We start from the raw sequence: 16,167 nt of genomic DNA, 5'->3' as shown, positions 1-16,167 counted from the left end.
GCAAATTAAGGCCCGGAGACCACATGCGGCCGGTTAAGCTTTTCAATCTGGCCCGCCGGATCAATCCCAAATATTTTTTGGGGATCTTTAAAATGGAAAGTGTAGCTGCCATTATGATGTGCAGTGAAGTTTTCAAATGACCATAAGTCTTGAACTATACAAAGTATTTCAATGGTTGGAATCTGCACTTTTGAATGAAATTTTAGTGACTAGTGTTGTCCTGACACCAATATTATTTTGATACTTTTCGATACTTTGCGATTATTTTCTAAATAAAGGGGACCAGAACAAATTGCATTATATGGTTTATTTTAACAAAAGATCTTAGGGACCGGTACTTTTCAGAGGCGGTATGGTACAGAATGATTCATTAGTATCGGGGTACTATACTAATACCCGTATACCGTACAAACCTATTAGTTACTATGGTAATCTACGTCACAGCAGGTCAGACGAGGCACCAAGCAGTGTGGGTGGGGAGCGTTTCCACAGAGTGTTTCCAGAGCGGACAGCCTGAAATGTGGGTGTCAGGGACAGAAGTTCCAAAGCTTAGTGATGTATCACACATCAGATTGTAGATGTTTTTTGTTTTTTTACCCTTCACGTTCATGTTTCGCTGTGTTTGTTACATTTGGCTTGATTGTAAAATATGTCGATCGAGAGGGGGTGTGTCGTTCATATGTTCTCAATATACAGGGTTTTATCGTTCATAGAAAAAAAAATTAAATTTCATTCCGTTTTTAAGGCGGTCTGTCATAACAAATTAGCATTCGATCAGACTTTATTGTGAGGTTTTGTATTAGTTTTCCTAAAAATAGATATACAGACGGCTCCTGTGATGGTGTTTACTTACATGTCTCCTCTGTACTCAGCCATGGAATCATTTATCTATATAGTTGCATATTTATGTTTGTGTTTAGCATCTGTATCGGTGCGTACGTATGTATGTGATAATGGGGATATGGGTTACCGGGGTATTGTAAGGCACTTTGTAAGGCACTTTGCGTTGCATTTCTTTTATGTATGAACAACGGTTTATAAATAAAGTTCGATTGATCCGTCTATCTGTGTTGGCTCTGCGATGAGACCTTCTGCCCGAATGCAGCTGAGATAGGCTCCAGCACCCCCCGCCACCCCAAAAGGGACAAGCGGTAGGAAATGGATGGATAGATATACCGGCACCCAGAAACATTTTTTTCTCTAAATATGGCCCACCGAGTCAAAATAATTGCCCAGGCCTGATCTACAATGTAAATAGTCATGAAAAAAGAAAACAAGAATGAGAATGTGTCCAAACTTTTAGCATGTACTGTACATAAATTAAAGATGCATCAGTAATAAATTTGTGACTGAATTGTGAGTTGGCTAAAGATTCCCACCTTTACTTTTGAGACAAGTCTAATTGCTGTCACTCAGAGAACGAAAAAAAAAACCTCAGCCTCTCATTGCACGAATCAAAACCTGGACGTCGATTAATCGTGCAGCCCTACTCCACATATTTAGTTCCTTTCCCTTACGAGGCACACGGACACACACACACACACACACACACACACACACACACACACACACACACACACACACACGCACACACGCACACACACACACACACACACACACACACACACTCAGACAAGAACACAATGCAGTGTCCAGCATGAGGTGGCTAAATTGAGCCTCATGCAGAACTTATTGGATGTCCCGATTGGCCCTGACTGCACATGCGCAGGCAGCAGGCAGCTTGCATACTAAGTCCTCCTGCACACTGCGCCTCACCGCTAGTGCTCACAGAAGGACAGGGGGAGTGTGAGAAAGGGAGAGACACTCCAGTGGGGATGGTGCGAGAAGTGCAGACAGAAAGAGCGGAGAGAGAGTGTAAAAAACCAGAGGAAGGAAGATAAGATTAGAGAGACCTCAGTCACTCCAGGAGAAGCTGTGAGTGCTAGCGGTCTGCGACAGCATGAAGATGGTGGAGGTTCCCGAGGAAGGAAGGCGGTGCTTCATCTTTTAGAGAGGCGGGGTCCAGAGAGGAAGCGAAAGCAGAGAGAGGAAAACGTGTTAAAAGTGCTGAGAGGGGTGGGTTAGGAGGAAAAGCACTGGTCACAATATTAGGTCGGATCCTGTTATAGGTGATGGATGTGACGTCACTATTAGTATTATTCTCCACTTTTCAACTTTTTCACTGTTTTCTGGTCCAACTCTATTTCTGGTGGTGGTTGCAAATGGCCCTGGAGCCACACTTTGGACACCCCTGACGGTCATGAAAGGGGGCAAAATACCAACAATAAAAATGGCACAACCGCAAAATTAACATGTTATTAGGGGACTGTTTGCAACCTTTTAGGGACGTGGAAAAAAAGGGAAGGCCATTTTCTACAAACCCCGTTTCTATATGAGCTGGGAAATTGTGTTAGATTTAAATATAAACGGAATACAATGATTTGCAAATCCTTTTCAACCCATATTCAATTGAATGCACTACAAAGACAAGATATTTGATGTTCAAACTCATAAACTTTTTTTTTTGCAAATAATAATTAACTTAGAATTTGATGGCTGCAACATGTGCCAAAGTGGTTGGGAAAGGGCATGTTCACCACTGTGTTACATCACCTTTTCTTTTAACAACACTCAATAAACGTTTATGAACTGAGGAAACTAATTGTTGAAGCTTTGAAAGTGGAATTATTTCCCATTCTTGTTTAAATGTAGAGCGCCACACATTTTCGATGGAAGACAGGTCTGGACTGCAGGCTGGCCAGGAAAGTACCCGCACTCTTTTTTTTACAAAGCCACGCTGTTGTAACACGTGCTGAATATGGCTTGGCATTGTCTTGCTGAAAAAGGCAGGGGCGTCCATGAAAAAGACGGCACTTAAATGGCAGCATATGTTTTTCCAAAACCTGTATGTACCTTTTAGCATTAATGGTGCCTTCACAGATGTGTAAGTTACCCATGCCTTGGGCACTAATGCACCCCCATACCATCACAGATGCTGGCTTTTCAACTTTGCGTCAATAACAGTCTGGATGGTTCGCTTCCCCTTTGGTCCGGATGACATGATGTCGAATATTTCCAAAAACAATTTGAAATGTGGACTCGTCAGACCACAGAACACTTTTCCACTTTGCATCAGCCAATCTTAGATAATCTCGGACCCAGAGAAGCTGGCGGGGTTTCTGGATGTTGTTGACAAATGGCTTTTTGCATAGTAGAGTTTTAACTTGCACTTACAGATGTAGCGACCACCTGTATTTAGTTTATCAGTTTGAACATCAAAAATTTTGTCTTTGTAGCATATTCAACTGAATATGGGTTGAAAATGATTTGCAAATCATTGTATTTCGTTTATATTTACATCTAACACAACTTCCCAACTCATATGGAAACGGGGTTTGTAATATAGTCTTGAAAATATGGTACAGTGGCTTGGATAACGGGAACCGGTTCTCAAAAAGGGATTCGAATCCATGCAATCAGTTCTTTTCTTATCGACCAATCGGGAGAACCGGTTTCCAACATCATCCCTATACAAGTCACAATGGCATGAAGAAGATTGATTGACAATGGTCTACAGTCCCTTAGCGAATCAGGACGCAGAACACAAAGCGCATTCATACGCTGTAAATGAAAAATAAAAAAACATGCAACACTGTAAAAAATTTCACACACAAAAAAAATCTGTGTAATAGCGAGGCCGTGGAACCGTGTTGTAGCGAGGGAACACTGTACATCAACGTTCTGATAAATCACCGATAATAATATAAGCAGCTGATGTATTTTTTAGGGTTCAAAAACATAACTTTGTGCAAGTTGCAAACAGCCCCTCAAAATGCAGAATTATTGTATTTAACCTCAGGGTACCTAATGTGTCCAGGGAATTATTACTTCCCAGGTTTGCCAAAATACCGCATCAGTTGTGTGGCGGCACCTACCTTCTGAGCAAACGGGCTGCAGGGCTTGCGGACCACGGCCAGCAGGATCTCCGGGAGCAGGCTGAGCACGATGAGCAGGATCATAACAAGCCAGGCTGTCAGTGAACTCAGCGTGGTGGCAAAGACAAAGTACAAACGCTGCTGGCGAAGGAAGGGCCTGCAGGGGAGAGAACACACTTGTGACATATGTCGTACTTGAAGATCAGACGAGTGAAGAGCAACCGGAAATTTTTTTTGTGTCTGTGTGCGGGGGTGTAAAACTCAGGAATCAATTAGGAATGCAACGAAAAGAATGGACATATTTCACATTTAAAGGAAAATACTTTATAAGTGTATAAACAGGAGTTTGGTCAGTTGATCTGTCCCCTCTCCTTCGTGGAGGGGAGTGGGGGGGGGCACAGATTCGGTGATCACAGATGTTGCGCTAGCTGTCCAAAGTATGGACCCAGGGTGGACCACTCATCTGTGCATCAGTCGGGGACGTCTCTGCGCTGCTGACCTGTCTCCACTCAAGATGATCCACTATGGACAGGACTCTCACACTATTATGTTAGATCCGCTATGGACTGGACTCTCACACTATTATGCCAGATCCACAATGGACTGGACTCTCACACTATTATGCTAGATCCACTATGGACTGGACTTTCACTATTATGATAGATCCACTATGGACTGGACTATCACAATATTATGTTAGATACACTATGGACTGGACACTCACACTATCATGTTAGATCCACTATGGACTGGACTCTCACACTATTATGTTAGATCCACTACGGACTGGACTCTCACTATTATGTTAGATCCACTATGGACTGGACTCTCACACTATTATGCTAGATCCACTATGGACTGGACTCTCACACTATTATGCTAGATCCACTATGGACTGGACTTTTACTATTATGATAGATCCACTATGGACTGGACTATCACAATATTATGTTAAATCCACTATGGACTGGACACTCACTATTATGTTGGATCCACTATGGACTGGACTGTCACACTATTATGTTAGATCCACTATGGACTGGACTGTCACACTATTATGTTAGATCCACTATGGACTGGACTCTCATAATATTGTTAGATCCACTATGGACTGGACTCTCACAATATAATGCTGCGGTCCCCTATAAGGTTTCTCATTGTCATCCCATTGGGTTGAGTTTTTTTCTTGCCCTGGTGTGGGATCTGAGCCAAGGATGTTGTTGTGGCCTGTGCAGCCTTTTGAGACACTCCTGATTTAGGGCCATATAAGTAAACATTGATTGATTGATTGATCATACAGGAGGATGTGTCAAAGCCCGCAAAGAGGTTTTATCCGGCCCGGGAGATGACATTGCTCAATATAAAGATCAGCTGGAATTTCTGAATAAAATAAACTGCTGTTCTAAACGTGTCCACTGGATGTCGCAATAGCAATTCTTTATATCCCCTGCCAGGAGAGCACGCATGGGCTCTATGGCAAAAAACATGATCATGATTAATGTTTTCATACCATCCAATCTCGATTAATATCACCGTTTTTAAAAAAAATTACTTTTATAGTGAATTTTCCCATGCAGGATTATACCGAATACTGTAGCATTCCTACCGTTTGTTTACTACAGCAGGTAGTCTTGAAGCTCATGGAGAGAATGCCAAGAGTGTGCAAAGCAGTAATCAGAGCAAAGGGTGGCTATTTTAAAGAAACTAGAATATAACAAATGTTTCAGTTATTTCACCTTTTTTTTGTCAAGTGAATTTAAAAGTACCAATGATTGTCACAAACACACTAGGTGTGGCGAGATTATTCTTTGCATTTGACCCATCATCCTTGATCAGCCCCTGGGAGGTGAGGAGAGCAGTGAGCAGCAGTGGTGGCCACGCCCGGCAATCATTTTTGGTGATTTAACCACCCAATTCCAACCATTGATGCTGAGTGCCAAGCAGGGAGGTAACGGCTCCCATTTTAAACCCCCGACTTCGCCGGGGGTTTAAACTCACAACCTACTGATCTCAGGCCGGACACTGTAAACCAGACCTGGGCAAATTAAGGCCCTGGGGCCACATGTTAAGGTTTTCAATCTGGCCCGCCGGACATTCCCAAATATTTTTTTTAGGTCTTTAAGATAGAAAGTGTAGCTGCCATTATGATGTGCATGTTTTCTAAATGATGGTAAGTCTTGAACTTTACAAAGTATTTCAATGGTTGGAATCTGCACTTTTGTATGATATTTTAGTGACTAGTGTTGTCATGATACCAATATTATTTTGATACTTTTCGTCACTTTTCGATTCTTTTGTAAATAAAGGGGACCAGAAAAAAATGCATTACAGGCTTTATTTTCACAAAAAATCTTAGAAAGGGCAGGGTACCGCAGTACTATACTAATACCCGTATACTAACCGTATTAGTTACTATAGTGTCTACGTCACAGCAAGTCGGACGAGGTACCAAGCAGTGTGGGTGGTGAGCGTTTCAACAGAGTGTTTCCAGAGCATAAAATGTGGAAGGAGATTTTTACAAGAAAGTTCTAAAGCTTAGTGATACATCACATATATCAGATTGTAGATGTTTTTTTTTTTTTTACCCTTCACGTTCATACTTCACTGCGTTTGGCTTGATTGTAAAATATGTGGATTGAGAGGGGGTGTGACGTTCATATGTTCTCAATATTCAGGGATTTATCGTTCATAGAAAAAAATTAAACAATTCCATTCCGTTTTTAAGGCGGTCTGTCATAACATTTTTAGCATTCAATCAGACTTTATTTTGAGGTTTTGTATTAGTTTTCCTAAAAATAGATATACCGGCTCCCAGACACATTTTTTTCTGTAAATTTGGCCCCCGAGTCAAAATAATTGCCCAGGCCTGCTGAGCGGGTTACATAACTCCACATGTGTTCATTCATCGTTTTGATGCCTTCAGTGACAATCTACAATGTAAATAATCTTGAAAACAAAGAAAACGCATTGAATGAGAAGGTGTGTCCAAACTTTTTTTGCGTGTTTTGAATAAGAAGAATGTGGGTGTTGTACGTAAATAGACAAATGAATACGTGGCCGCCGTTTACTCACCATATTATTCCTCCCCAGAAGAAACTGAAGAGCATGTAAAAAGCAAGGGAGCCCCAAATGACAAAGTGGTTGATCCACGTCCAGTGGCGGGTGTCCAAAGCAAGCTGAGAGGGCAAACAAATATGCAAGATTAGACACCACCTTCACATTGTCATGCGCACTCATTTGTGCAGATCTGGGCAAATTAAGGCCGGGGGGCCACATGCGGCCTGTTGGGTTTTTCAATCTGGCCCGTCCCAAAACATTTTTTTAGATCTTTAAGATGGAAATTGTAGCTGCCATTATGATGTGCAGTGATGTTTTCTAATGACCGCAAGTCTTGAACTATACAAAGTATTTGAATGGTTGGAATCTGCACTTTTGCATGATATACTAGTTACTATTGTAATATAATTAGTTACTATGGTAATATACGTCACAGCAGCTCAGACGAGGCACTAAGCAGTGTGGGCGAGAAACATTTCCCCAGACGTGGAAGGAGATGTTCACAACAAAGTTCCAAAGCTTAGTGATATATAGCAGTGGTTTTCAAATGGGGGTATGCGTACCCCGGGGGGTACTTGAAGGTATGCCAAGGGGTACGTGAGATTTTTTTTTTAAATATTCTAAAAATAGAAACAATTCAAAAATCCTTTATAAATATATTTATTGAATAATACTTCAACAAAGTATGAATGTAAATTCAGAAACTGTGAAAAAAAATACAACAATGCAATATTCAGTGTTGACAGCTAGATTTTTTTGTGGACATGTTCAATAAATATTGCTGTTAAAGATTTATTTTTTGTGAAGAAATGTTTAGAATTAAGTTTATGAATCCAGATGGATCTCTATTACAATCTCCAAAGAGGGCACTTTAAGTTGACGATTACTTCTATGTGTAGAAATCTTTATTTATAATTGAACCCCTTGTTTATTTTTCAACAAGTTTTTAGTTATTTTTATATCTTTTTTTCCAAATAGTTCAAGAAAGACCACTACAAATGAGAAATAGTTTGCACTGTTATACAATTTAATAAATCAGAAACTGATGACATAGTGCTGTATTTTACTTCTTTATCTCTTTTTTTACACCAAAAAGGCTTTGCTGTGATTAGGAGGTACTTGAATTAAAATATTCACACAGGGTACATCACTGAAAAAAGGTTGAGAACCACTGATATATAGAATAGAATAGAAAGTACTTTATTGATCCCTGGCGGAAATTCAGCAAATATCAGATATATCAGATTGTAGGTGGGTTTATTGTGTACACTTCGCGTTCATATTTAAATTTTTGTTGCGTTTCACTTAATTGTAAAATATGTCGATCGAAAGTGGGTGTGACGTTCATATTTTGTCAATATTCAGTGTTTTATCGTTTATAGAAAAATGTAAAAATGTCATAACATTTTTTAAGGCGGTCTGTCGATTTTAGCATTCAATCAGACATTATTGTGAGCTTTTGTATTAGTGTTCCTAAAAATAGATATATTTATTCTCTAAATGTGGCCCCCCCAGTCAAAATAATTGCCCAGGTCTGCATTAGTGTGACACACCTTTAGTGTGACAGTGAAGACCAGGACGGTGAAGACGATTGTGCCGTACGACCAGTTTCCATAAACCTGCATGTGAACACAACACGTAAGCACAGCCGCTTCTCGCCAACCGGATCAGTTAAGGCAAACCTGGCCGTCGTCCTGCAGGGCGGAGTTTCTAAACAGGCATCGGACACCAAAGAAGAAGACCAAACCGTGGAATACTCCGAGCAAAGTCCAATAGAGGAAGGGTCTCCACCGCAACATGGCGTTCTTGCGAATCTCTCTAACAAGACAAAGGTTAACAAGATTAAAGATTTAAAAAATTATTTTCCTAAATGAAAACTCATCATCCCAGTGGGTCAGCGCATATAAAAATAACTTGCATTGAACATGGTTTACCTGTAGAGGGGGGCATTGCTCAGCAGAGCCTCCAAGCAGATGTGCTGCTCCAAGAGGCTGTAAGCCAGGATGGGCATAGAGGTGAAGCAGATGTTGTACATCGTCAGATAGGCTGCATCAAAGAGGGGCTGGGGAGGATGGGTGCAACATTGGGGTGGGCCAGGGCGAAGGGAAAAGGGGCAGGGAAGAGGCAAGCAGGGGTTAATATCATGGAGAGGACAAGACTAACACACACACACAAGCACCAGGGGTGGAGAGTAATCAACGTAATCAACGTAATCTTCGTTTTAAGGCAGGGGTGTCCAAACTTTTTCCACTGAGGGCCACACACTGAAAAATCAAAGCAAGCGGGGGCCATTTGTTTTAAAAAAACATCCAATATATGTATAGAAAATATACATTTAGGCCTCCACTCAGGCTTGATCCCGGGGACCCCAAAAGGGTTTTGGTAAAAATAAAATATTAAAAATGTGTCATTATTCAGTATTATTATTCAGTATTATTATTGTTATTATAATTCAAGTTTTAAATCTCCAGATCAACATTAATTAGGTCAATCTGTCAATATGACATTTTTAAAGATTTAAGTTGTATGCCCTTTTTGTCAAAGAAAACCATGTTTTTATAGAAAAAAACAAAAAATATGCAATATTTTCATCCAATAAAATTTTTAAATAGAATATTTGAGATTATATAATAATTGGAGCCGTAAAAATGTCAACAACTCATAACACCATTGATTTTAATTCACTATTATTTTTTGTGAAATGACACTTAAAAACAAAACACACTGATCCAAAGGGGTCCTACTCATTAAATTGTTAAAATATAAATTATATATATATATTTTTTACTGTTTACTTTTAACTCAATGGTCTCGAGATCAACTTCAGATCTATTCGTCAATTATAAGTTTTTTTGTAGTTTATGTTTTTTGTTTGTTCGTTTTAGGCCCATCTTTGAAAAAAAAAAAAAAATCAGTTTTTTATATGGCAAACACAAAATATCCAACATTTGCCCACAAAAATATTTCAAAGTGGAATATTTAATGTGACGTAATTGGAACTTTGAATAAGTCAATAATTCATAATGACAGTGATTTTGATTCACTTATTATTTTTAAAGAAAGAAACAGCCTGCATTGCAGCTGTGTGTTATTAGAGTAAACGTTGCAAAATGTTCCTGTTACATTTTACATTTGCTCTTTTATACCACTTTTTATGTTTTAATTTTTTTCCATAGTATTTTTAAAATGTGCCGTGGGGCCTCACTTTGGACACCCCTGTTTTAAGGTCATGGGAACACAATGCTTGACATTAAACTGCTTGTGTTTTTAAAGTGAACCATCCATCCATCCATCTTCTTCCGCTTATCCGAGGTCGGGTCGCGAGGGCAGCAGACTAAGCAGGGAAGCCCAGACTTCCCTCTCCCCAGCTACTTGGTCCAGCTCCTCCCAGAGGATCCCAAGGCGTTCCCAGGCCAGCCGGGAGACATAGTCTTCCCAACGTGTCCTGGGTCTACTGATCGGACGAGCTCTAAACACCACATGCTGAAGAGACGGTCAGAAAGCGTCTTGAAGTTGGTCTTTAAAAAAAATCTAAAAAAATAAAACCCCTTTAAATTAAACTAAAAACACTAAAAACATTTGGTTTACCATTTTCAAAATAAAATGGTCAAATAAAAAAATACAAATAAACATGAAATAATACATAAGCGCCAGCGCCTCCAGCGACCCCAAAAGGGAATAAGCGGTAGGAAATGGATGGATGGATAATACATAATATTTTAGCACACACACTGCGATGAGGTGGCGACTTGTCCAGGGTGCACCCCGCCTTCCGCCTGAATGCAGCTGAGATAGGCTCCAGCGACCCCCCACGATCCCAAAAGGGACAAGCGGTAGAAAAATGGATGGATGGGGTTTAGCACACAACAATGCAGACCAGTGCAACAGTAACAGTTGAAATGGTCTGAATTATTATCATCATTTGTTTTTAAACTAAAAGTGGAGCATTATTAAGTTCCAACTTTTGTATTTTCACTAGAACTGTTACCAAATAGGATTTCAAGCCGTGGCTTCTCCTTGGCACTGCCGAGCTGTACAGGTTTTGTTTAAGTCGTAAATAATATCGCAGGGCAGTAATACTTCCCGTCCCTCACTTAAAGTGTACTTTGTGGGAAATAAGTATGGCTTTGTACTGTACCAAAAAAATGTGCCATTACATCTTTAACAAGGACTAAACATACTGCAAGTAATGACAGATATCATTTATGTATTCATGAAAGATCCCAGGATCTTTCATGAATCACTGGATCGGTTCGCAGCCGAGTGTGAAGCGGCCGGAATGAGAATCAGCACCTCCAAATCCGAGTCCATGGTTCTCTCCCGGGTGGAGTACCATCTCCGGGTTGGGGAGAAGACCCTGCCCCAAGTGGAGGAGTTCAAGTACCTAGGAGTCTTGTTCACGGGTGTGGGGAGAGTGGATCGTGAGATCGACAGGCGGATCGGTGCGGCGTCTTCAGTAATGCGGACGTTGTACCAATCCGTTGTGGTGAAGAAGGAGCTGAGCCGGAAGGCAAAGCTCTCCATTTACCGCTCGATCTACGTTCCCATCTTCACCTATGGTCATGAGCTTTGGGTCATGACCGAAAGGATTAGATCACGGGTACAAGCGGCCAAAATGAGTTTCCTCCGCCGGGTGGCGGGGCTCTCCCTTAGAGATAGGGTGAGAAGCTCTGTCATCCGGGAGGAACTCAAAGGAAAGCCGCTGCTCCTCCACATCGAGAGGAGCCAGATGAGGTGGTTCGGGCATCTGGTCAGGGAGGGAGGTGTTTAGGGCACGTCCAACCGGTAGGAGGCCACGGGGAAGACCCAGGACACATTGGGAAGACTATGTCTTCCGGCTGGCCTGGGAACGCCTCGGGATCCCCCAGGAAGAGCTAGACGAAGTGGCTGGGGAGAGGGAAGTCTGGGCTTCCCTGCTTAGACTGCTGCCCCCGCGACCCGACCTCGGATAAGCGGAAGAAGATGGATGGATGGATGGATGGATGGATGGATGGAAAGATCCCAGGACTAATGGAGGCTTCTACATACCTAAACCCCCCACAACTATTTAAAAGGTGCAATTCAGACACAGGTCTGAATCCTAAACAGACATCTCAGGGTCAAGAAGAGCGGGTCAAAGGAGGGGAGGGGCATACACCTGGGTTTAGTTCTCACCTGCTGGGAATAGCCACAGAAAAACTGGTACAAAAACTGAGGTAAGATGAAGCAAAGGTTCTGTGGGCAAAAACAGAAGATTGACTTCAAAAACATGTCAGCTTGAGGAAGTTGGTCCAGCGTTTTGTGAGCCCACCTTGTAAAAGAAATACTGCACCAGGTGAGCGATGCGAACATAGTAAAGGTGTCCATGTGCCAGCAGGAGCTTTTTGAGGTGTTTGAGCTTGGGGATGGCGTAGTCACTGTTCCTCACCGCCTGGCGGCCTTCTTTGCCTTTAATTCCTGAAATGACAAGATCGGGTCATTAAAGGTAAGAGATGGCAATGCTTATTAGGACAAGAAAGGATGGGGCGAGGTACACCCCTTTGTCCACAAATGCGTGAGCAAATAGTCAAACAGTTTAAGAACAACGTTTCTTATAGTTCAATTGCAAGAAATTTAGGGATTTCAACATCTACGGTCCATAATATCATCAAAAGGTTTAGAGAATCTGGAGAAATCACTACACGTAAGCGGCATGGCCGGAAACCAACATTGAATGACCGTGACCTTTGATCCCTCAGGCGGCACTAATTCAAAAACCGACATCAATCTCAAAAGGATATCACCACATGGGCTCAGGAACACTTCAGAAAACCACTGTCACTAAATACAGTTTGTCTCTTCATCTCTAACTGCAAGTTAAAGCTCTACTATGCAAAGCAAAAGCCATTTATCAACAACATCCAGAAACGCTGCCGGCTTCTCTGAGCCCGAGATCATCTAAGATGGACTGATGCAAAGTGAAAAAGTGTTTTTGGAAACATTCAACATTGTGTCATCCGGACCAAAGGGGAAGCGAACCATCTAGATTGTTCTCGACGCAAAGTTCAAAAGCCAGCATCTGTGATGGTATGGGGGTGCATTAGTGCCCAAGGCATGGGTAACTTACACATCTGTGAAGGCACCAAGGTGCATACAGGTTTTGGAACAACATATGCTGCCATCTAAGCGTCGTCTTTTTCATGGACGCCCCTGCTTATTTCAGCAAGACAATCCCAAGCCACGTTCAGCACATGTTAGAACAGCGTGGCTTCATAAAAAAAGAGTGCGGGTACTTTCCTGGCCCGCCTGCAGTCCAGATCTGTCTCCCATGGAAAATGTGTGGCGCATTATGAAGCCTAAAATACGACAGCGGAGACCCCGGACTGTTGAACGACTGAAGCTCTACATAAAACAAGAATGGGAAAGAATTCCACTTTCAAACCTTAAACAATTAGTTTCCTCAGTTCCCAAACGTTTCTTGAGTGTTGTTAAAACAAAAAGGTGATGTAAGACAGTGGTGAACATGCCCTTTCCCAACTACTTTGGCACGTGTTGCCGCCACGAAATTCTAAGTTAATTATTAATTGCAAAAAAAATAAAGTTTATGAGTTTGAACATCAAATATCTTGTCTATGTAGTGCATTCAATTGAATATGGGTTGAAAAGGATTTGCAAATCATTGTATTCCGTTTATATTTATATCTAACACAATTTCCCAACTCAAATGGAAACGGGGCTTGTAATAGCGTTCATCCTTACATCCCTACATGTATCAGACTGCGAGTGAGATGTCTTACCAATGCCGACGTGAGCTTCCAAAATCATGCTGACATCGTTGGCACCGTCTCCAATGGAGAGGGTGATCGGGTTGCCCTTAGAGGTCTTTACCAGCTTCACAATCTGAGCAAAGCAAGAGGCAAGTGTATGAGAAAACGAGAGCATTTCCAATCAAACATGTTGTCCTGACCTGGGCCTTTTGCAACGGAGCCATACGGCAGCAGAGCACAGCAGTGCAGTTTTGACATATTTGGAGGAAAAGGTTCCTGTAGTTGGAATCCGTAGAGTTGAGCACCATTGACAGAGAGGCTCCATCAATAATAAAACCGTAGTCCTGGTTAGGAGAGGACCAGCTCCTGCTTGGGGAAAACAAGTTCAACAGATTACTCTTCATTTACAATTGAAGTTAAAAAGTGGCTTTGGGGCAATCAAAGCTGCTCACACGGTCACTAAGGTGGGCACTATGTTTGGCAGAGCAACTAAATGTCTATTATATTTATCCATGACAGCATTTTTGTTGTAAATTGTGAGTTGTGTCTGTTAAAATCATGGTTGTTCTTACAAATGATGACAGATGTGAACAAGAACATGTATTGTCTTTGTGTGATGATATTGATTGTATATTAAGTATGTGTCCATGAAAGGGCATTTTATGAATTTTCTTAATTTGATTATATGCTACGGTATGATTTTATTGTCATAATTTTATTGCATGATTTTTGTATCCCTTTAATTTAGGTAGCCAGGGACTGCAGATGGAAATGATCTTTTTAGCTATAATCTGGTACAGAACATATCTGTCTTTCAGCTTAATGTTTCTGTGCATTGTCCCTTCAAATGAAGACTAAACTAAGTATGAACGGCTAATCACGTGTGCAACGATATCAATGTGAACATGTTTGTGAGGTACAGACCGAGCGCTGGCAGCTTCAAAGAGCGGCGCCTCCTGCACGGCTTTCTTGTGATACTCCTTTAGGAGCTCGTGCAGCCGTTCCTCGCGCTTCCGACCTCCTTCCAGAGTGCGCACTGTCAGCTCCAACAGCTCGGTACTCCTCTGAAACAGTCGACAGGCGAAACAGGTGGACTTGGCCGTCTCCATTTTGTCCCCCGTTAGGACCCAGATCTTGATGCCGGCCCCCTGCAGCGCCTCCATCGTCTCCGCCGCCTCCTCTTGAAGCCTGGAATAATGCAATAATGAATATAGCAATTAAGCATGACACGATCAACATTTTTAACCTGAAATCCAATTAAATTGCGAGTCCCGATCCAACACTTTGGCTATCACTGAAAAAATAATATTATAAAATGTACCTTTTTAAATTTAGAACTTGCCGTTATTGTTGTTATTCTACAAACCCCAAAACCAGTGAAGTTGGCACATTGTATAGTTTGTAAATAAAAACAGAATACAATGATTTGCAACTCCTTTTCAACTTATATTTGATTGAATAGACCGCAAAGACCAGATAATTAACGTTTGAACAGGTAAACTTTGTTATTTTTTGCAAATATTAGCTAATTTGGAATTTGATGCCTGTGACATGTTTCAAAAAAGCTGAAACAAGTGGCAAAAAAGACTGAGAAAGTGGAGGAATGCTCATCAAACACTTATTTGGAACATCCCACAGGTGAACAGGCTAATTGGGAACAGGCAGCTTCCATGAAATGCTCGGTCATTCACAAACAAGAATGGGGCGAGGGTCACCACTTTGTGAACAAATGCGTGAGCAAACTGTCTAACAATTCAAGTACAAGATTTTTCTCAACCAGCTATTGCAAGAAATTTAGGGATTTCACCATCTACAGTTTGTAAAATCATCAAAAGGTTGAGAGAATCTGGACAAATCACTGCACATAAGCGATGATATTACGGACCTTTAACCACTCAGGCGGTACTCCATCAAAAAGCGACATATGTGAGTAAAGGATATCACCACATGGGCCAAGGAACACTTTAGAAAACCTTTGTCAGTAACTACAGTTGGTCGCTACATCTGTAACTGCAAGTTAAAACCCTAATATGCAAAGTGAAAGCCATTTATCAACAACACCCAGAAACGCAGCCGCCTTCGCTTGGCCTGAGCTTATTCAAAATGGACTGATATAAAGTGGAAAAGTGTTCTGTGGTCTGACAAGTCCACATTTCAAATCGTTTTTGGAAACTGTGGATGTTGTGTCCTACAGAACAAAGAGGAATAGAACCATCCGGACTGCTACAGGCGCAAAGTTGAAAAGCCAGCATCTGTGATGGTATGGGGGTGTATTAGTGCCCAAGGCATGGGTAACTTACACATCTGTGAAGGCACCATTAATGCTGAAAGGTACAAACAGGCTTTGGAGCAACATATGTTGCCATCCAAGCAACGTTATTGTGGACGCCCCTGCTTATTTCAGCAAAATAATAACAAGACATGTGTTACAACATCGTGGCTTCATAGTA

The 16,167-nt window shown here is 41.5% G+C and overlaps 1 protein-coding gene across 2 annotated transcripts in view; it reads right to left on the bottom strand.

Moving 5' to 3' along the window:
- atp11c (ATPase phospholipid transporting 11C) overlaps positions 1 to 16,167 on the bottom strand; it is a 171,474-nt gene that overhangs the window by 14,089 nt on the left and 141,218 nt on the right. Inside the window, exons 19-28 of one of the 2 annotated variants that reach the window (XM_061900308.1) lie at positions 14,642 to 14,905; positions 13,918 to 14,086; positions 13,748 to 13,850; positions 12,283 to 12,428; positions 12,147 to 12,206; positions 8,927 to 9,054; positions 8,675 to 8,810; positions 8,546 to 8,611; positions 7,008 to 7,111; positions 3,936 to 4,092 (exon numbers count right to left, since the gene is read on the bottom strand). In XM_061900308.1, the coding sequence (XP_061756292.1) occupies positions 3,936 to 4,092; positions 7,008 to 7,111; positions 8,546 to 8,611; positions 8,675 to 8,810; positions 8,927 to 9,054; positions 12,147 to 12,206; positions 12,283 to 12,428; positions 13,748 to 13,850; positions 13,918 to 14,086; positions 14,642 to 14,905 (1,333 nt within the window). The remainder of the gene's footprint in view (positions 1 to 3,935; positions 4,093 to 7,007; positions 7,112 to 8,545; positions 8,612 to 8,674; positions 8,811 to 8,926; positions 9,055 to 12,146; positions 12,207 to 12,282; positions 12,429 to 13,747; positions 13,851 to 13,917; positions 14,087 to 14,641; positions 14,906 to 16,167) is intronic. The other variant, XM_061900309.1, reaches the window with a different exon arrangement.

The sequence above is a fragment of the Nerophis ophidion genome, linkage group LG05 (genome assembly GCF_033978795.1).
Source record: "Nerophis ophidion isolate RoL-2023_Sa linkage group LG05, RoL_Noph_v1.0, whole genome shotgun sequence".
NCBI classification, from domain to species: domain Eukaryota; kingdom Metazoa; phylum Chordata; class Actinopteri; order Syngnathiformes; family Syngnathidae; genus Nerophis; species Nerophis ophidion.
Note: the sequence above shows the minus strand (reverse complement) of the source record. Positions and strands in the feature narration are given on the sequence as shown.